Raw genomic sequence first — 23,112 nt, 5'->3', positions numbered from 1 at the left:
ATCAGTCTGAAGCCTGGCAGCATAATTCATAAGGTGAGAAATTTGGACTCACCAAAGATCAAAAATATATGTTTGTGGCATATGAGCTGCAGATTGCACACTATGCATAGATCACCACCTAGTGTTGGGCCCGGATGTTAGCAGTTTGTTGTTGTCCTGAAATGTTCTTTGGAAGTCACGAGATAGGTGACTCCTACTTAGGACCACATTGCGCATGGGCATCGGCTCCATCCCCAGATTGTTTTTTTCCTCCATCGGGCTCGAATGTGTTTCCTGCACTACAGTTTAGAACCGATTTTCCTTTGGCGCGCAATCCTCACCCAGTCAGACGGTATTGGTTCGATCGCGCTACATCGACACGATTCTCTACCACTTCGAAGTCTTCGATTCCGGTCGTAGACGAAAGCCTTCGGGCCTACCTAGGTCTTACTTTCTGGCTCATGGAAAGAACGCCATTCAAGAAGTTTCCTCAATGAGGGTCGAAGTTTCCCCACACCGACCTACATGAGGTGTGCAACCTTTGCCTTTCACCGGAGTACGAGGCCAAAGACTGTTCGGCGTGTGCCTCATTCCGCTCCAAGAAAACCATTCGGGACCGACGAACCCGGAGAACTATGGCTCACTCGTCAGCTTTGATCCCCGGTCGACATCTTCAAAGAGGGCGTCGACGTGCCAGAACACCAGCACGCCGAAGAGAGTATCGGATCCTCAGATGCCGAAGACTCCGACATCGAGGACATCACTCCAGCTCAACGGGTCGTAAGTAAGACCGTCGTCGACCCCAACCCTTCCTCAACACCCTCAAAAAAGGCTTCGGTCACACCCTCCCCTTCGGGCCCGGTAGCACACCGAGACACTGCTTCCCACGCTCCACCTTCGGGACCGGCAAAGAAGCCCACTAAGCCTTCAGGCGGCTCTGGCTCGAGCCAGCCTACTCCCGGTGCCAATCCTATACCGACACCGAAGAAGAAGCCATCTTCCTCTACTACGCCGACCGTTGCTCCGACACCTAAGCACACGGAGCCGAAGACTGGCAGCTGCTCATCGATGCCGAAACCGCACTCCGAGCCGAGTAAAAAAAACGCCCAAAGCGCCAGATTCACACACGTCGGAGCCGAAAAACAGGTTCCAGTAAAAGACATTTCAAAAGGGCACACCCCTAAGCCAAAAGACCCGACACCAGCTACCGACTCGGTGCCGAAAAAACATACGGAGCCGAAAACTTCGACGCAGAAGGATTTGCCCTACTCAGAAGAACTTTTTACACCGGATCCCAATCAGAAAACTTTTGTAAAAGATCCTAGAACCGGACAATTGACTCTCAGCTCCAAGAAGAGACCACTTGAGGCGCCAGCACCTCTTCCCCCTCCAAAGAAGAAGGACATTGTAACCTCTCAATTAAGGGTCCCTTCTCCACCACCTCCCCATACTGTTCCTCCCCCTACTCCTCCTCTACCACATCATTCACCTACACCATCTACTAATCCAGATGATGATGTAGACACAGATTCTGACGACATAGGTGCGGGTGCACACGACCCAGCAGGCACCAATAGTCCCCCTCCGTCATCTAATCCATGGGATGATTACAACACCTTTGATTTGCCTTACATCTTCCCCACCAGAGGACACTATAGGGTTTAACCTACTAGTCCAAAGGGCTTCACAATATCATGGGGTGGACTTACACACCGATGCAGTGGAGGAAGATTTCCTATTAGACACTTTTGATAACACACAAAGGTTTACTGCCATTTTACCAATGCTTAAGGGTGTCATCAAGCACTCAACTGAGGTTTTTAAGGATCCTGTCAGGGCTAGGGTCCTCAATCCTCGCATTGGGAAAAAATATAAAGCTGACCCTGCAGATCCAGTTTATATTAAAGGTCCAGCACAATTAGATTCTCTAGTAGTGTCTAATGCACATAAACCTGCTAATTCCCAGACATCAGGTGAGGCCTCACCACCAGACAAAGAATCTAAGCTCCTTGATGCCTCCGGCAAGCGAACAGCGGCACAAGCAGCTAACATCTGGCGCATTGCCAACACCCAAGTGTTGCTGGCAAGATATGATAGGGCACATTACGATGAACTAGAGTCCATAATGCAGCACCTACCAGACAAATATAAAAACAGGGCTAATGAACTTATACAGGAAGGCAGAAATATCACTAATACTTCCATTCGTTGTGCCCTAGACGCTACAGATACCGCCTCAAGGGCAATCAATACCAGCACCCTACTACGTAGACATGCCTGGCTACGTATTTCAGGTTTTAAACCTGAGGTACAAAACTCCATCCTTAATCAGCCATTTGACGAGACACATTTATTTGGCCCAAATGTTGACGTGTCTTTAGAGAAAATGAAAAAAGACACCAATACAGCAAAATCTATGGGAGCCTTGCAGCAGCAATCTCCCAGACATTCCTTTCGTCGCTCATCATACAGAGGCAACACAAGAGGCTACTCCTCAGAAAGTCCCTCCACTTCCTACAAAACCGCTGGTCAATCCACATTCACTAAGGGCTACCAGAGAGGGGGTTACAGGGGTAACAACAACAAAGGCAGAGGCAAAAACAACAACTCCCGCTCTGCCGCTACCCCTACCCAATGACTTTCCTCCCCTTCCCCCCACCATTCCACTCCTTTGGGGGGAAGACTTCAACAATTACTGCCTGCCTGGATCAACATCACATCAGACAGGTGGGTGCGACACATTATTCAGTCAGGTTAGTCAGGTTACTGTCTAGAACTAACATCTACCCCCACCCCCACCCAAACATACCACCCAAACAGCATCCAATGTCACAAGAACATCTATCACTGTTAAAGCAAGAAAAAGTATCCCTGCTAGAAAAAAGTGCAATAGAACCAGTTCCTCTGCACCAACAAAACAAGGGGGTTTACTCTCTATATTTTCTGATTACAAAGAAGGACAGCTCTCTAAGGCCTATTTTAGACCTCAGACCGCTAAACATATACATACAGTCAGACCATTTTCACATGGTCACACTCCGACAAGTCCTTCCGCTCCTGCTGCAAAACGACTTCCTGGCTACTCTAGATCTCAAGGATGCATACTTCCACATTCCCATTCACAAGGCAAGGCTCACAGGAAGTATCTCAGATTTGTAATAGATGGGCAGCACTATCAATTCAAAGTACTCCCATTCGGAGTCACAACAGCACCAAGAGTATTCACCAAGTGCTTAGCAGTAGTGGCAGCGCATCTACGAAGACAGCACATCCATGTCTTCCCGTACCTCGACAACTGGCTCATAAAAGCCAGCTCATACAATCAATGCATGGAACACACTCATGCCATCATTCTCGCAACCACAGTCAGTAGCAGAAAGAGCACTTCACACATTAGATGTCAAAAGAGCATTGCTATACTACATAGAATGGACACAACCTTTTCGTAAGGTAAAACAACTTTTTGTGTCTTCCTCACCACCACACAAGGGTAATCCCATTTTAAAATCTGGGATAGCTATATGGATTGTCAAATGCATACAGATTTGTTACCACAAAGCTAAACGTACGTTATCTGTTCCTCCTAAAGCCCACTCTACAAGAAAAATAGGGGCTTCAATGGCATTTTTAGGGAACATTCCCCTAGATGACATCTGCAGAGCAGCTACATGGTCTACACCGCACACATTCACAAAACACTATTATGTAGATGTGCAAACAAAACAACAAGCTAATGTGGGCCAGGCTGTTCTCAAAACATTATACCAAACTACTGCAACAGATAGGGGTGGTCGCCGCTAAGAGTGGGTACTGCTATACAATCTATGCATAGTGCGCAATCTGCAGCTCATATGCCTCGAACGGAAAATGCTACTTACCAGTATGCATCTGTTCTTGGCATGTAGAGCTGCAGAGTTGCACACGCCCACCTGCCTCCCCGGCTACCCTTGTCTGTTCCAGTATTATCTTAATTAGATACAAATTACATGGGCATCCTTCATTTTCTTGCAAAGCTTCATAATTTCCCTAATGGCGAAAAACAATCTGGGGATGGAGCCGATGCCCATGCGCAATGGCGTCCTAAGGAGGAGTCACCTATCTCGTGACTTCCAAGGAACTTTTCAGGACAACAACAAACTGCAAACATCCGGGCCCAACACTAGGTGGTGATCTATGCATAGTGTGCAACTCTGCAGCTCTACATGCCAAGAACAGATGCATACTGGTAAGTTGCATTTTCCTTCCAGTACAAAGTGTTAGCTTCCACCTTCCTCAGGTAGTACAAGATGATTTGCACAGATTACACTGCTGAATTTTCAAAAAGCATCATGAGTGAAGATTCCATTTGGAATGTGGAATCAATGCAATTCCATAGTCTTTGTAGTTACCCAGGGCAGCACTTATTGGGAATACCAACAGCAGAAACAAGAGACCGAACTCCATTTATGGTTGACTATAATCTATCTGCTCCCAACTACAAAAATATAATGCAAAAAACATTTCCCTTTCGTTCCACTTGGGAAAAATTGCAAAAGGTTTTTCCAAAACCGCAAGTCATTGTTTACTGCAGAGTTCCTAATTTATTATCTCTTATTGTAAGAGATTAACTCAAGGAAGCTGTAACTAATTCAGGGGTTCATTGCTGTGACTCTAAAAGCTGCATCACATGTGAATACATACCTTTTACTGACATCATAAGTAACTACTTCTGGTACGAGAAGGACCTATTGAATAAGACAGCATCTTAAATGTCGCCAGGGCTCGATTTTCAATTTATTCCACCACTCGTGCAGTGTTACTAGGATAGTCTACGCATTTCGGAGTTAGCCTTCCACAGGACCATATATTTATATATCAGAAGGCTCGTTTCTGTGCCCTAACAGAGTGGGTGCTTAACCTGTAAGCCCCTGATTACCTACTACTACACAAACATACAAATCAGTTCCAAACTAGGAAGAAGCTGGCACACAAGTAGTGATTATTCCTAATGCTTATTTATTGTGATTTAATTTTGCCTATCGTTGTGAACCCATGTCGCCTGAACACAGCCTTTCTCATAACAAGATCATTAACAAGGTGATTATTTAGTGCAATTGCACTATATTAATGAAAAATGTACTCGCATTATCTACAATTTCACACAAATCTGTGAATAGCTTTACAGGTCTGTTTATGTTCTGAGTAATTATATGTCAAACAACGTAATTCAGAGAGGGACAGTTCTTTCACAATGCTACAAAATTATGCAAATTATAAATGTGCAAGAAGTTCCTCATCCATGTTTAATACTGAAGGTTGCCAATTTTTTAGCTGCAGTATATATTTAAATTTAAGTTTGTTGATAATCAGGGCCCTTTCTTCATATGTATACTAGCTATCGCTAAAGTGTTAAGCTGCTTAGTTCAATTTTTTATAGCTGAATGACTTTCGAGAGACACGCTAGGACAGAAACAGTATAGCTAGATGTACATGTAATCACTTTAGATATCCTTTGGTCAGATTTTCTGTGAGGTAGAACATAGGATTTGCACAGTATATCACAAGTAGGAACTGCATGTTCATCAGAAATCCATGGGTTTTGCTTTGCACTTCTTACAGGCTACTTACTAACATGTCTTTAATACATTTAGTTTTCAGTGCAGTTATGGGACCTAAGGATGCCATGTTGTTTTTGAATGATCCTGAGCATTTGTGACAACTCTCTGCTATATGTCATTATCAGCCTGTTCTCATTCCCAATTTTTATATTTTTTAATCTTACCAAATACTATTTCTGCTCTTGCTTTCAAATCTGCTTTCCTATTAACTATTTCTAACACATAGTTTAAATAACTTCTGTCCTTAAAACAACCATCCATAACTCTTTACAACTAGGGGGCCTGGCTGGTGCAGCATCAAGAATTACTGGAGCAATGGCAAAAGGAGTAGCAGCCATAACTATGGATGAAGAGTACCAGCATAAAAGAAGGGAAGCCATGAACAAACAGCCGAGTGGCTTCAAGGAGGGAATTACTCGTGGGGGAAAAGGCTTAGTATCCGTAAGAACAATTGCTTGATCAGTACTAATGTTTTGTGTCCAGGAGTGGTAAATGTAACTTCATTAATCTGCAGTTTTCTTAATTCATTAAATGAATTATTTGTGAAGGATAGTTCAAAATGTATATTGCCCTAAAATTCAAACATCATAATCCTTATTTCTTCTCAGTAAATGATATGGTAAGTTACTTTGTCCCTGGTACAAAAGCACTTTTTATGAATGGCAGACTTGTAATGGAACTTTAGTTTGCAGATTTTCCTTATTGCCCAAGCCAGGACAATGGAATATTTATCAGATGAGTAGAATACTATTCCTTGGATAATCGACAACATTATCGTTATTAAAGCACTTGCCTTCAAATGGCTTCCCCAAACACCAGATGTACCATCACTCAGGCCCTGATCACCAGCCAGTTAGACTACGCAATGCATTCCAAGCAGAGACTCCAGACCAAACAGCACTCCTCCGGCCAGATTTATCCTCAACATACCCAGACGGACCTGCACCACTGCCACCTCAGAAAACTCCCTGGCTCCCTATACAGAAGAGATGCCAATTCAAGCTCATGATCCACGCTTATAAAGCATTGCTCCCTTTCGGCCTTAGCAGTGCCCCTCGGGTGTTCACTAAGGTGATGCCAGTGGTTGCAGCTCAACTGCGCAGGTTAGGAGTGTCCGTCTTCCCCACCTCGACGACTGGCTGTTGAAGGCGTCCTCCTACCAGGCTGTCATCTCCCGCCTTCAGACTACAGCGAACCTCCTGCATAGCTGGGGTTCTCTATAAATGTGCCGAAGTCACACCTCACTCCTTCTCAGATGCTCCCTTTCATCAGAAATGTTCTGGACACAGTGCCATTTCTGGCCTATCCTCCTGATCAGCAAGTCCTCATATTCAGGCTATGATTCCGGAGTTTCAGCCTCTATCCTGGATTTTGGTGAGACTCACTCTGAGGCTGTTGGACCTCTGAGCCTCCTACATCTTTTTGGTAAAGCATGCCAGGTGGCATATGCAGGCTCTGTACTGGGACTTGAAGTTCCAGTGGGCACAGCATCGTGGAAATCTCACCGAAATGGTCCATATTTCGGAAGGAACTGCGATAGATCTGCAGTGGTAGTTGACGAACCGTGATTGGGTCAACGGCAGACCCCTCTCCCTTCCCCAACCAGATCTCACAGTCGTGACAGATGTGTCACTTCTGGAATAGGGCGGCCATCTGGGAGAGGTGGAGATCAGGGGACACTGGTCTCCAGCGGAGTCCGGACTCCACATCAACTTGTTAGAGCTTTGAGCTATTCAATTGGCATTGAAAGCATTTCTTCCCTCTGTCAAGGTCAGGTTAGTGCAGGTGTTCACGGACGTCACCACCGCCATGTGTTACTGCAACAAGCAGAGCTAGGTGGTGTCATGGACCCTTTGTTGAGAGGCCCTGCGTCTCTGGACATGGCTGAGCAACAGCAGGGCATAACCCTGGTGGTTCAACACCTGGCAGGTTCTCTGAACAGCAGGGCGGACAAATTCAGATATCAATGCCTAGCAAATCACGAATGGCGTCTCCAGTCAGAGGTGGCACATGGTCTCTTTCAGCAGTAGGAAGAACCTTGGTTAGATTTGTTCGCCTTCGCAGAGAACGCGCACTGTCAGCGATACTGCGCGCGGAAGTTTCCAAAGGCGGCTATCGCTCAGCGATGACTTTGGTTATGAGTGGAGCTCCGGCCGCTGTACACCTTTCCACTCATACCACTTTTCCCAGGGTTCCTTAAGAACATCAGGAGCAACCAGGCCCAAGTCATCCTTGTGGCTCAGGACTGAGCAAGGACAGTCTGGTATTCAGAGCTTCTGCCGATGAGCATTGATCCTCCGATCAGGCTGCGCCATAGGAAGGAGCTTCTGTTGCAGCAGAAGGGGAGGGTTCTCCAGTACCTCTATTCGTCTAGAGTGAGCGGCCTAAGTTGATGACTTTTGACCTTCCTCCCAAAGTATGTAATGTTATTTTAGCTGCCAGGTGGCCCGCCACTAAGACGGTATACGCCTTCCATTTGCAGAAATTTGTATTATACTGTACAGAAAGGTCTATTGACCCCCTTTCTGCTTCTCTTTCCACTGATCTTTTATTCATTCTACCCCTTTGGGAACTGTCTGTCTGCTGTTTTGCGGCTGGCAGACCAGCCCTCTCTCTTTAGGTGTCCAATTAATGTAGGGTTTCTAAAAGGGCTGGATCACTTGTTTCCACCCACACCCTTTGTTATGCCGCAGTCAGACCTTAATTTGGTCCTCACTTATCTTATATTTGCTCCCTTCGAGCCTTTACACAACTATCCCCTCCGGCTGCTTACCATCAAGATAGCCTTTTTTTTTTTTAAATGTGTTTATTAGGAACATCAAATCAAGTGCAGAAGAGGCCAACACTTTACAGCATATACATAATTTCAGCTCTGGACAGTGTCACATAGCAGTCATATATTACATAGTTTCAACACTTTCTGTATTTCTGCGCATTTCTAATTCCACCGTCGGGGACATCACAATATCTCCCCGATATTTATTCCAGTTTGACCATTTCCGGTCCCATTTCTTGGGGCACCCCCTTGCTACGAAGACCTCAGTTTCCGCCAGCATGCATCTGTCCAGCTCCTTCGCCCACATATGAACACTAGGTATAGTTGGTCCACCCCATCCCTTCGAATTTTTCCCCTTTAACCAGCGTATAGCCGAGCGTCGTAAACTGTTGTTCCACCTCCGTCAAGTCAGTCGCCTCCATATATTCAACAAACCTTGTCGTGGCGTTAGGACAATTTCTTTATGTTAGGCCCTATGCATGTGTTCTGAGGCCCCCTCCCACAGGACTAGTAACCCCGGGCAGCTCCACAAAGTGTGATAAAACATAGCCTGTTGGCCACATCCCCTCAGACAAAGATCATCCGATCTGGAACCAATTTTCACCAGAATTGGCCCGTCATATATGAGCGGTGCAGTATCCGAAGTTGGATCAATCTAAATTTTTGCATGATGGCAGCCTCCCGAAAACCAAACAAGCTGCCAATACTGATAGAAATTTCAAACCACTAAATGAATTGTGCAAGGATATCCAAGCCAAGCACCCATATGCTTATTAATTGCTTTTATTTTCAGTAATCAAAAGTTTTCATTTGAAAAACATATAGGGGATATATACATACATATGATACAAAACAAATAAATATATACTACACACTATTATTTACAATCATTACCCATTCAATTGTTCAAACATACACTCACAAGCATTCCAGCTACACTCAGACAATCGCCACACTTAACATACACCACAAAGTCCTACCAGGCCAATCTGAATTTTTGACAAAAGGTCATACCACTACCCAAACAAAGTAATACTAAGGTTATTTTTAGAATATGCGCCAGTTTTTCGCATGAAAGAAATTTTTTAAACAAGATGACATCAGAGCCTCCTGCTACTCCTCATTGCTAAGCATTCCTAAATCGTCCTGCCACCTCTCTCTGAGCTTTGGGAAAGCATCTGGCAGGTTATTGCATAATTTCCTATATGTGAGAAAAATGACTTTTGAGTTCAATGGCCCGTCCAGCAATCTGTCTTCGAGCGGGGAAGATTCTGGTATGTCCGTAAGGGACGGGAAGGCCGCCTTGAGGGCATGGCGAATTTGCAGGTATCTATACGTTTCTCCTGGAGCTAGTTGGTATCGTTTCTGGAGTTCCTCAAATGAAAGTACATCCGCCTTTTTAACCATATCTTTTACTACAGAGATACCTAATAGGTCCCACTTGTCAAATCCGGGCTGGTGACACAGCATACCTAATTTCTGCGTATACCAAAGTGGAGTCACCATAGTCAGAATATCCGTCCATCCCAGGCGAGAATTCACTGTCCGCCATATCTCCAAACATGTGTAGGGTAGGCCCAAAGAATCACTCCCTGTTTTTCTTGTCGTTAGTAGACAGGGCCCCCAAATATTCAGACCGGTCAGTTTGGTAACGGTCAAGTGCATATGCGGGGTCCTCCGGAGGACAATATATCCAGCCATTCACAGTCACTAGCTGTGCTGCCCAATAGGAGAGTTGCAGGTCGGGGAGCGCAATGCCTCCATCGTACCAACTCTTCGTTTGTTTCTTTAGGGCCACCTTTGGGGCACTTCCATCCCACAGTAGCGCACGGACCTCCCCGTCCAACATTTTGAAGTAGGAATCCGGGACTTTATAAGGGCAATTTTGAAGAATATACAAGAAGCGAGGCAGGGCCAGCATCTTAAAAAGCGCCGCCCGTCCGATCAATGAGAGCGGAAGGGACCGCCAATGTTTCATGTCCACCCGGAGTCTAGCCAATGGAAGGGCCAATTTGGAGCTGTTGAACAGATTGGAATCTGGTGTAACATTAATACCTAAATGTCGAAACCCGTCATTTGCAACCACTATCGCGCAGCCCGCGGAAGCCTGGGGATCTGTCCACGCAACATATACAACACAGACCTATGCCAATTAATCGCATATCCGGAGTATTTGCCGAAGTTTGTAAAGATATCGAGCACCAACACTATTGATTTATATGGGGAAGCCAAATATAGCAATATATCATCCGCATATAAAGATATGCGGTCCTGTACGTCAGCTGCCCATCTCATCCCACGTACCATAACATCTCGGCGTATCCACGCCGCAAGAGGTTCCAACAGAAGAGCAAATATCAACGGGGACAGAGGGCATCCCTGTCTGGTACCCCTCCGCAATTTAAATGTCCTGGATGTATATCCATTTACCCGCACTTGACCCATAATATCCGTGTACAGCAGCCAAACCCATGCTATAAATTTGGGACCTAGACCCACCCTATCCAAGACTTCAAACTTATATGGCCATTCTATGGAATCAAAGGCCATAGAGGCGTCAAGAGACAACAACGCAGCGTCTTCCTCAATGTACTGTCTCCGGGCCATCACATTGAGCAGGCGCCTCAGGTTGAGGGTCGTATTTCTACCGGGCATAAACCCAGCCTGATCTGGGTGGACCAGTGCGGTGATAACCTCCCTCAGTCGTTTGGCGGGAACTTTTGCCAGGACTTTGGCCTCAATGTTGATCAGTGAAATAGGCCGGTAGGAGCCACATATGTCCGCTGGTTTACTCGGCTTGTGAATCACCACTATCATGGCCAGCCTCTGATCCATTGGTAACTACCCCACTTCCAGACTCTCCTCAAACATGGCCTTCAAATGCACTATCGTCCGAGATGCCGTAGCTTTTAGGAATTCAACCGGGATACCGTTAGGTCTCATCGCCTTACCCGATTTAATCTGTCCTATAGCCTTTCCAATTTCCTCACCTGTAAGATCACCTTCTAGGGACTCCCTATCTGCCTCAGAGAGGGTCGGGATGACACTATCCCAGAGGAGCTGACGTGAGTCCTCCGCCGTACATAGAGTAGAGGGGGAATAAACCTGCTCTAAATGAGCGGTGAATTCCTCTGCTATTTCCCGCGGATGAGTCTCAAAGCCCCCCTCCGACTTTATCAGCCTATGTACCCTTCTCGACCCCTGTTCTCGCCTCCCCAACCAAACCAATGTCCTACCTGCTCAATCGCCCATTTCATGGATTCTATGCTGGGTATGGCGATACTTAGCCAGCATGTGTTCTCTGGTCTTTATCCGAAATTCATCCTGCTTTAACTGAAGCCTATGAGCGGTATCAAGCGAGGGATTCTGTGCGTGCTTCCGCTCAAGGTAGAGAAGGTCTGCTTCCGCCTGCCCCAAAAGTACACGTTTTTTGGCAATTTATCCCATCTTCAAAGATAGGGCCTGTCCCTTTAAAACCACCTTATATGCTTCCCATATTGTCTGAGCGGACGTAACCGAGCCCACATTCTCTGCAAATAATTCTCTGTTTTTGTGCGAAGTTCCTCTCTGATGTCTGGTATGTGTAGCAGCCATGGATTGAGAATGATGATGGTGTGTGCCTGCCTTTCCCAGTGTGTGTACTCTACCCAGACCGGGGAGTGGTCCGATATGCCCCTCGGTAGAACCCGGGAACTAACAAAGTTCCCTACCACCGACAAATGTGTGAGGAAATAGTCTACTAATGTTAAGATGTGGTGCATGTTAGAGAAAAAGGAAATAGTTTGGCCGTGGTTTGAAGCGCCCGACCCAGATCTGCCAGTCCCATAGCCACTGTAAAATCTGCCATTAGGGTATTGGATTTCGCCTTTGATCTTGATGGCTGGCGGTCAATTATGTCATCTAACGTCATATTGTAGTCGCTTTCCATTATCAGTGTGCCCTCCTTTAGTCCCGTCAGCATCCCACCTAGGTCCTCCGGAGCCTGTTTACCCAGAGCAGACGGCAGGTAGAGAGAGAATATATTAAGGTCTCTACCGTCCCATTGGGCCTCCACACCCGCAAACCTCCCTGCTGAATCCGCCCACACTTTTCGAACCACAAGGGGCACTGATCTCTTTACCAGGATTGCCGTTCCCCTCGAACCGGAGGTATAATCTGCATGAACCAAGAGTTTGTATCCCCACCTAGTGAGGCCCTTCGTCTTCTGACCCACCAAGTGTGTTTCCTGTAGAAATACCACATCAGGAGAGTGTCGTTTTGAATACTGTTGTGCTTTCCACCTCTTAATCTTGCCTCCCATGACATTGACATTCCACGTCAACACAGAAAGCGTCCTATCTCTATCCTCCCCATCCCAAATCACGAAAGGAGCAACAATTAAGTGGATCAGTGAGGTCAGCGAGAGAAATATAAGCATCCTGTCTAAGAGTAAGCGACCCAACTGCACGTACAAACATTTTAACTGCAACCCTCCCCCTCATCCCCCAACCCCATCCCCCCACGCCCCTCTCTGCCCCCCTGCCCGTGGATTCAAAACTACCCACACCCCAACTTGGCAGAGTGCCTCTCTCCCCCCCAGAAATGCTGAAAACGCACGGGTGATCCAGCCCCCCTCCCCACATGTACACATCATAATGAACTTGAAATATAGCCATCCACTTGCAAATAATTCCTACTCCCATTCAGGTCACAGCAATTTAACCCCGTCAGTCCCCTCGTAATAGGAGGTGCCTTCACGATAGGTATGTCCATCCCTTCCCCTTCCCCCTACTTGCACTTTCAATTGGGCAGGAGCAGTTCCTCCATGCCACCCCGGTCAGTCAGTCCTCCTTCTGCCGTTGGCCATCTTCCGCTGCCGATCCGTTGGTAGCCATTTCCTGCCGGAGTCTTCCATGCCGACCATGCCTATCTGCTCTGGCTCGTCGCTGGCCTCCCACCGTGCTCCAGCCCTCCATCCATTCCCACATGGCCTGCGGGGAGTCAAAGAACCAAGACTTGCCGTCTGACTCCACCCTCAGCCTCGCTGGGTAGAGCATGGCGTATTTCACCTCCCGATCTCGTAGTTCCTTCTTCACTGCCTGAAAACTGCGACGTTGAGCCTGAACTTTGGCCGTAAAGTCCGGGAAGAAAGCCACCTCATAGTTATCTATCTTCAGGGATGGAGTGGAACGTGCAGTCTGCAGAATGGCGTCTCTGTCCTGGTAGTTGAACACCCTAGCAATAAGGGGTCTCGGGGGGGCTCCCGGTTTTGGTCTACCCCCTGGTACCCTGTGGGCCCTCTCAATAGAAAAATAGCTGGACAACGTCTTCGGTTTGAGATGCTTCGTGATAAGCTCTTCCACATACAGGTCTGCCGCTGGCCCCTCCGTTCTCTCTGGGACCCCCAAAATGCAAATGTTATTACGGCAGGCACGACCTTCGTAGTCATCGAGGTGTTACGACATCCTCTCATGCTTCCTCTGCAATTCAAGCATTTGTGTTTGGAGTTCCGACGTATCCGATTGTAGGGCACCAGTGACTATATTGAGCTCCTTAACCTTTTCGTCCATTTTTAGAAAGTCTGCTCTGATTAACGAGACCTCCACAGTGACTGAGTCCACCGAGGACCTAACCCCATTAATGGCCGCCATGATGTCATGCAGGGTGGGCTCTGAGCCCTGCTTGGCGGCGGCTGCCCCACCATCCTTTTCCGACTCTGGGGAGTCTCTCCTTTCCCCGGTCTTGGACCACGCAAATTTAGCAAGTTGCTTTTGGGCGTTTGCCTTAGGACCCCTCCCTCCCGTCGCCATGGCTCCACTCCAACAGACAATTTCCAAATTGAGGGCTCAGGGCACTGCCACACTGATAATGGTGTGGCGTCTGTAGGAATGACCACCAGTGTGTTGTTACCCTCTGGAGCTGACCCTCTCGTATTCCTGCGCCCAGGTACTAGCTACCTAGGTTGGAGTCCTCCACAAGCAGCAGCATCCATCAGTATGGTTTGGTCGCATGTCAACGTTCCTGTGTAAGGATTCACCGCACACCGTTCAGGCCACACAATCACCCCAGTCCCATGTGGGTCAGAAGAGTTCCCATTCGGCTCCAAACCTCAGCTACCGCAGCCTCAATCCAGCCCCAGCACAAGCGAGGGGCAATATGTCATACATCTGCTGTTCCAGCGTAAGTTGCCACACGCTTTATGCCACTGTAGCACCACCAGGAGAATCAGCAGCGGTCCCTGGCACCTCGCCCTTGAATGGATACAAAGTCTGCATGGCCCACTTTTGAGTAATTCAGGGCTCGTCACGCTGCCTCCACCTATCGCCAGATCTGGGTGAAGTGTTCACTATGCAGGCCCCAGCATCACACCATACAAGCGATGGCCGCTCAGTCCTCCCATAGTTTCAACTCCACTGGTTCTCCACGGCTCCCCTCCACCATCTCAGGGTCCAACCACACACCACCGCAGTCTCACTCAGCTCTCCCTGGCTTCCGCAGCATTCCAATAGATGACACTCCCTCATGGGTGACAGGCCTCAGAGACATTCAGTCCACGGTGCATTCTCCCATACATCCTCAGCCTTCACCTCACCGCCAGGTAGTAGAACGTCGTAGAGAGCCACCAGGCCCCCTTCTCAGCACTAGCGCCCGAGGTCACCGCCATCAGCACCTGTCTGTCAGCAAGTGTCCTCAGCACCGCTCGCGGGAAGGCCGCAAGCCAGGGCCTCAATTTTCGGGTCGGGCGGCGGTCTACAGGCAACACCAGGTTCCTCCCTCGATGAACCTTCAAATCAGGCCAGCTGTAGCATAGGCAAGCAGTCCTCACAAACGGGTCTTACTTCCGACCCAGCTCCCGTGGCATGGGGCCCGCAATGATCACATCCAGTTGCGAAGACCGCAGCAGCACGTCCAAAGCCCCAGGCCCCGAAGCCGGGACCTCAGGTAGCCTCACCTCCTGTACGAGCGCTGCACTCCTCAGTCCACGCCTCGCGGTCTTCTCCGCCGGCACGATCTTTGGCGCTGCTCACTTGTCCCCTGTAATTGGGACCTCGTAGCGGACCTCAGCACCTTTCCGGGTCCGGCCTCCGTCACGTGACACAGCCTACAGGAACTCCTCTCAATGCCATAGAGCCGCCATTGGGGTTCTGGGCGCTCGTCAGCAGGGATGACACCGAGCCTCCCCACCGTCTTCTAAAAGTCAGAATTTCACCGGGGGGAGGTCGGAATGGGATCGCATTCACAGCGGTGCCTTTTGTGCAGTGTGGACGACACAGGATCGGGCAGGATTATCAGCGTGAAGGCCGGACCTCGGTCAGGCTGCGGCCATTCTCGAGGCCGCAAGCCACGCGCCCCCCCCCCCCCCCCCCCGAGACAGCCTTTTTAGTGGCGATTACATCTGCCCGAAGGGCAAGTGAGTTGCAGGCATTCTCTTGCACGCCTCCCTACAAGATGTCCTTTCCATACAAAGTGGTGCTTCACACCCATTCTTCATTCTTGCCAAAGGTTGTGACCCTATTCCATCTGGGTCAATCCATCACGATGCCCACCTTCTTTGCTCCCCTGCATCCCTCTAAGAAAGAGGAGCGTCTCCACTGCCTTGACCCTGAAAGAGCATTGTTGTTCTAACTTGAATACACAAATGTGTTCTGGGTGGACGACCAACTCTTTGTGGGGGTACATGGGAGCGAAGAAAGAAAGGGCAGGGCAGAAAAGGACCTTCTCTCGCTGGGTCGTTGTCTGCATTAAGAGCTGCTATGCCCTGGCTAATATGCAGTCCCCTGTGGGATTGAGGGCCCATTCCACCAGGGGTAAGGCTGTGACTTCGGGCTTGGCTCAATTTGTCCCAGTCCCGGACAGCTGCCATGCGGCAACATGGGTATCCTTGCACACGTTTGCCAAGCACTACTTCCTAGACAGTCAGGTCTGCAGAGATGGGCATTTTGCCCGTTCGGTCCTGCAGGGCTTCCTAGTATAAAGTATTGGTCTGCAACCTGCTGCTCGATAGTATGGCTTGGGCATCGAATTCAAAGGAAAGGAATCTGCAGCTAGAAGTCTCTATCAGATGAACAAGTTACTTACCTTCAGTGACGACTCTTATCTGGTAGAGAATCTGCCCATATGCAGAATCCTTACTGACCCACCCATCCTCCCTGCCAAATTAAGAGTGAAGGGCTGTTTCCCTTTTAAGTCCTTGGTTTCATGCACTAGTGATCAGTGTTCTTTGTGGCTCTGCGCTTCTGGCGTTCAAGGTGTCGAAAAAAAACTGATGTCAACTCGCTGGGGTGGCACCTCTATGGGCACCGCTCATGTCACTTCCAGCACAAACAACACCACGCGGAGCCGAACAATGCCACCTACAAACGTGCAAGGGTACTGCTCATGGAAAATGTGCAGATCCTGGGTATAATTCTATGGTAAGGAATCAGCGGCTAGATAGAGTCCCTAACAGATAAGGCGTTAACAAAGGTAAGTAACTTGTTTGTTTCTTTTATCTTGGGCTGTCACTCAGGAAGATGGTAAATTTCTCCGGCCTTCAATGTGTACTGGAGACTCATCCTAGCACCTGTGTAAAATTAAATAAAACCGTGAAAGGATCATAACTTGTCTTTAAAACAACATGCAATTTTTGTGTTTTGATTTGATTAATTGTCTAATTGTGTTCAATACACCAAGACAAAGTCTTATTGGCCTAAAGCTCATCTCACACATCTGTAATACAATTTCTACAGCCACTTCTATTAAGGGGAAAGACTGGAAACAAATATCAGCCCTTGCAGCCATTTTCTAACTGGCCCACACTGTCCAGAGGCCATGACTCAAATGGGGCAATGGGGCATGTTTGGGTCGTGACACTCCACCCTGCTCTGAAAGCAGCCACCATAGCCTGCAGCTCATAGAGTGAATGCCAAAGTGGTTGAATGGCAATTGGGGGGCTGTGAATTATTCCTTAATAATTTAGGCAAACACCTTTAATGCTATGAGTAGGTTAAACAAAAAAGCCACAATAAAAAAAAGACAGTGTCTTTTTTGTACAATAATGAGAGGGGTAGAATCATTTCATAACCACTTATTTGTTAAATGTGATCATAAAATAACACTTATAAGCAAATGAAAGAAGCCAGGTGGACGAGAAGGAAAAGCAAATACTGTTCACCCGCTTCTATAGATTCCTTCACATCTGACATCTAGCTACAGATTCCTCAACTTTGAATATCCCCAGGCATCAGACTGAATCCGGAAAACTTTTTCCCCAGCAATATCTCTGCATGCCAGAGGCGTCGTCGCCCGGCTCCGTCCAGGTCCATTGACTTTGTCCACAGAAGTGACGTCAATGGAGCTAATATAAGACCCAACCAGCCCCCACACCTGGCGTGCTGACGTCCATTTTCTTCTTTTCCGCAGCCCAACGCGGATCCGGAGTTTAGCGGTCGCTCTTGCCTGTTTTTGTTCAGGCCTTTACGGCGCCTTTCGCGTCTGGAACAGTGTGTCGATACCTGCGGTCTTCAAATCATGTGCATCCTGTTTGTGCCAGATGTCTGCAACAGATCCACATGAGATCTGTATGTGGTGTTTTGGCAAGCACCACGACTCCGCGGAGTGCGACTCCTGCCGGCAGCTGAAGCCGAAGTCCCTGCGGGAACGTCGGAGGAAACTGTGTCTGGCCGGATATCCTGGTCAGAGTCCTTGCGGTGCGGGCTTCCGTCGCTGGCGGAAGGATCCAAATGGCACAGTTCTTCCTCCCACACTTAGGTCTCTGCCTGAGGCAGATCCCGGAGTCGTTCCCGTGGACGTTGTTTGCCTGCCTCAGGTAAGAACCGGAAGAAGTCACTGAAGTCGTCACCCTCGCACAAGCGTGACGTCGAGGGCTTCCACTCCCGGTCTTCACCGGACGCAAGCCCTCAGGGGTCTACCCCCGCCTATCCACCATTTCCTGCTGCTGGGGCGACTCTGACCCAGATGGAGGCCTATTCTAGGGCCCTGCAGGCCTTCTTTGGGTCACCCCCTCTCCCTGGCACGCCTTCTGGACCCACACTGGGGGTAGGGATTCAGGTCGGCGGTTCGCCGGCGGGTTCACCCTCTGTGCTGACAGAGTGCCTTGGGTCGCTGCGACGTCAGGACACAGTCCAGATGGGTGTCCCACTCTGACATCTAGCCCTCCTGACGCATCTTCGTACAGTTCTCCGGGGCTCCCTGCGTCATCGCTGGATGTGGCTGCAGAGTGGAGTTTGACTCCAAGTCAACTTCGTTCCTCCCCGCAGGCTCCTGAATCGGTGGAGGTAGAGTCGACGCCAGGTGGAGGAGTCCTCTACAGAGGTCGTCGGCGCCGATCCGACGTCTTCCCGACGCTGGGCGATGCAGGTTTTGTCCCCGGCTGTTCCTCTACTTAAGGATGGGACCCCAGTGGTTTCACCGCCCCAGGGTTTTTTCCATGTTCCATGGAGCAGGGGCCCATGGGGCACTGGCCGGCTCATTTTTCTGCACAGCCTTTGTCGTTGAGTAGACAGATTAGTCTGCAGCCGTTCCCCAATGGATGACTTACTGTCTCCCCCTCACATGGACACGAAGGCTAACAATAGCTTTGCTAGGGCTGCACTGTAGGAGAGTAGGGTCTGCAATCCTATGATCACCCAGATTTTTTGCTTTTGTTTCACTGGTTTATGACTTTCTCTGGCTGTGGCCCTGCCAATCAGACCCACAGCCTGGCTGTTCTCTCTCTAAATTACAACATGTACCCTAGGTGCATTTACCAATTGGTACTGGGCCACCTTATCAGACCCTGTAACTCAGGGCATAGGTGTACCCAGGGCCTACCAGGGGCTGAAGCATGTGTTATGCCACCCCTGGCTGGCCTTCTAAATTTGACACAACTGTCTGCATGACAGCTGGGGCAAAGTCGTGTAATCACCCTTTGCTGTAGATATAGTATACCTATATCTAACCCTAAAAATGGACACACAGATTCCTATCAGTCACTCCTATGGCAGGCCTTGACAATCCTGAAGGCAGAGTGCTTGGAATCGTGTGAGATGGTGCTCTGGCATGAGCTGAGCCTGTCTGCAGCTTGCGTAACCAAGTCCTAATAGCTGTTCCATGATAACGCATACCATATACTCTTAAGTGCATTATAATCCTCGCGGTTAAATGCTATCTTTGTTACTGCTTTATCAAAACATGTCGAGTAAGGTGTCATACGAATTGGAATACTAACCCCTCGCCAAATCTGGCGACGGGGTTAGCATTCCACCCTTCTAGAGGGACACGACATGTATGTAACTGTGAACCCCGGTTAAAGTTAAACGAAGCCTCAGCTCCACAAAATGGATGCTGCCACCACAGACACGAGTCTGACCTCCTGCTGCTGGGAGTCCTTCCAGCGAGGAGAGCTTGGACAAAGGGTTTCCTGTCCGGGGCGGTGCTAGCACCATCCCAGACAGGGTTTTGTGTATCCTGGGTAGGCAGGGCTTTACAGGAAGGTGACTGCTGAGTGGCACCCCGATGCTCACTACGCATAGGCCGGTCAGAACCAGTTCCAGGGGCACACCAGCCCCTGGCCTGGGGGAAGTCCGGCATGGGAGAGGGGTGTAACCACCCCCCTCCTAGTCCCACCCATAGGCAGGACCTAGTCACCGGGTCAGCCCCTTTTCTTAGTATAAAGATGGGAGCAGGCCCCCTGTTCAAATTAGATCATCTTTGGAATCAAGACACGACTTTCTGCGAAAGGACTTCAAGATTTCTTCTTCAAGATTCTCCCTTGTGACTAAGGAGTAGTCACCCTGCATCCGCAGGCACCATCTTAAGAACACTGCGGTCTGCAAGTCCTTCCTCAGGAATCCGACGACACAGCTCGACGAGACCCGGCTTCCCTGGCACCTCTGACCTCTACTCACCTCTACAGCCAAGCTGAGAACCGTGAGTGCGACGAGACCTCGAGGGACCAGCTATCGCCAAGACTGCACGACTTCTTTACAGCAAGCCCGCCGAGTGACCCTCTGGTGAGTGCTTTGGGGTCCGAGAAGCCCCGACCCTGAGCAGCTCCAGCACCGAAGTCCAGCCTCCCAGCATCTCCACGATCTGCGTGGGGCCCTTCTGCTCTTTGCTGCTCACCGCGTTGTTTGGCTACTAGCCCGCTGGCTTATGGCCTTCTGAACAACGCCCGACGACATCACTGCTGCTGGTCTGGTTGCTCCAGACTGGCCCTTGCTCCCTTCCAAAAGAGGAGCACCCCGGACCCTCCTGGTCCACTCCAGACGCCATTTTAGGTCCACCGCGTGGGCTTGAATTAGCCAAGGCTTTGTTGCCCAATCCTGGGTCCAGCGACGCCGACAGCTTCATCCATCGTGGGACAGCTCGCTCCTCCATCCTGGTCGCCGACAACGCCTCCTGGTCCGTGAGATCTGCAGAGCACAACGTCGCCCACTCACCTAGTCCGGTGCCCTCCTGGTGCCACCTGACTACTGGCTAGTAGTCCCGAACTTGGACCCCTCTGCTTTCAGGTGTCATCCATCTTCAAGATCCAGGCTTGGATCACTTCGAACTCTCTTCACTGGTCGCCTGCCAGCAACTTTCTTACAGGCTCCTGGTCCGTCTACGAGGATTCCCGACGTCTTTTGAGACCTATGCAGCTGCAGCCCCTGGGCTAGGTAACTTCGGCATTTCAGTGCCCCAGCATAGCCTCACTATCCAAGGGTCAGAATCCACTTTCGTTTTCCTCCTACCAGGTCGGGTTCGCCCGAGAACACCAACTTTGTCTTTACTAGCTACCATAGACTTTGTCCCGCATCACGCGTGAGAGTGCACACTCTGCACCCGAGTCCCCTGGGTCTCCTAGAAGTAATCTAACGATTCTATAGTCAAGTCCTAGCGATTCCAAAGCATATTAGTACTGTACTTACCTGCTAGTAATTTCGCATTCCACTTTCAGAGTATATGGTTTTCCGTGCCCCTCGGGCATTTGTATATACTGTGCTAACTTAAGTATTTTTGTAAGAGTTTTGTTTTGTGCTTAGTACCCTGTCCTCATAAAGAGTACAGGGCTGTTGTGATTTTAATAAATACACTGTTTATTTTCATAACACTTGTGTGGTGTCGTTTCACTGGGTGTTCAAGGGGTATATGTGTGGTATAACAGCTGGCTTAACACGCCCTCTCGAGTCTTTAGCCTTAGACTGCTCGTATCCACGCTACTAGGATAGCTGGTCTATAAGGTTGACTTACAGCCAATCATCAATAAGGGTTGTTGGACTGATACATAGTGTTCACTAGAATAGTGAGCACTGCATATCAGGCCACCTTCTCACATTGGTGAGCAGCGGTTGGGATTTGAGCTTGCTGTTGTTTTACCACACGTATCCTAAGAATATCTTGTTGAAAGATCACATAAGTACTTCAGGTACATATAACTTAGCTTAGAATACTCTGAGTTCTACTGAACCAGCTGTTGCAGCTCCTCAAGGCTTAGCACACCTTGGCTGCAACTCTTAGCAAGGGATCAGTAGGCAAACACATAGTATAGGTAGGTGCATCACTTACACCACACTAGAAGCATGTCTAACCACGGAGAGTCTACTGAGACCCCTCTGGTGGTTGAGGACCCTCCACAGGCCTCTTCCAGATATGCAGCCCTTAGCTTCCAGGAGATGAGACAGGTGTGTACCTCCAGGAAGCTAAAACAGGGGTCTCAAGAGAATCACTTTCCGACTTCTGACCCACTCACACAAGGCACTCTACGACATCGGACCAGAATGCCTCAACTCACGACTGTCCTTCTACACCCCCTCCCGCCAACTACGTTCTTCCAGCCATGCCCTCGCCACCGTACCTCGCATCAACAAGACCACCATGGGAGGCAGATCCTTCTCATACCTAGCTGCTAAAACATGGAACTCACTCCCCACTTACCTTCGCCTTACCCAGAACCACCTAGCATTCAGAAAGCAACTTAAAACGTGGATATTTGACAAGTAATCCTCCTCCCCTTCCTAAGCGCCTTGAGACCCTCTGGGTATGTAGTGCGCTATATAAATTCTCTGACTTGACTTGACTTGACATGATGCCAGAAAGGCTGAGAAACTTATTAGCTCTTCTCATCCAGAAGGGGACATGCCTGCCCTAGAGGGAACCAGGGGTGACCCAGATCTCATCCATCTCTCAGCAGAGGAGGATGATGATCAGGAGCCATCTGAGGACGAGGCAGACAAAGGTCCAGAAGTAGTTAGCCAGCTAACTAGGGACAACTTAAGCAGGCATGAGAATGGTACTAGGAGACCCCTGGGACCCCTCTCAGGCCAGCTTAACATTGGGAGTGGACGAGTTAGGTCTCTATCAAGAGGCTCTAACAGATCCATTCAAACCAATGGCTCTCAGGCCTCTGCTCTGAGGAGGATGACCTCCCCTCAGAGGAGAATCTATGAAGCCAAGGAAAGGGAAGTCAATCTGAGGATTGAAAGGGAAGAACTTGCCCTGGCCAAAGAAAGACTTGCCTTTGCTAGAGAGCAAGAATTGAGTGGGTCAAAACCCACTGGTGGCAGCATTGTACCTAGCAATAGGGAAAGGAGTTTTGATACAAAGCACCTGAATAAGATAGTACCCCCCTTTAAACAAGGGGATGACATCCACAAATGGATTACTGCTTTGGAGAGGGCCTGCACTGTACAGTGTGTCCCCCAGAGTCAGTGGGCAGCTATCTTGTGGCTCTCCTTTGAAGGTAAAGGTAGAGATAAGCTCCTCACTACTAGAGTGAAGGATGCTAACAATTACCAAGTCCTGAAAAATACACTGATT

General features: G+C 48.9%; 1 protein-coding gene across 4 annotated transcripts in view; it reads left to right on the top strand.

Moving 5' to 3' along the window:
- The window catches only part of VPS13A (vacuolar protein sorting 13 homolog A), a 2,146,181-nt gene that overhangs the window by 1,816,702 nt on the left and 306,367 nt on the right, over positions 1-23,112 (top strand). For all 4 annotated transcript variants that reach the window (XM_086961343.1, XM_086961342.1, XM_086961345.1 and 1 more), the window contains one exon: positions 5,854-6,017. In XM_086961343.1, the coding sequence (XP_086817469.1) occupies positions 5,854-6,017 (164 nt within the window). The remainder of the gene's footprint in view (positions 1-5,853; positions 6,018-23,112) is intronic.

This window comes from Lissotriton vulgaris, chromosome 3_1 (genome assembly GCF_964263255.1).
Source record: "Lissotriton vulgaris chromosome 3_1, aLisVul1.2, whole genome shotgun sequence".
NCBI lineage: Eukaryota > Metazoa > Chordata > Amphibia > Caudata > Salamandridae > Lissotriton > Lissotriton vulgaris.
This window is presented reverse-complemented; position numbering and strand designations above follow the sequence as displayed.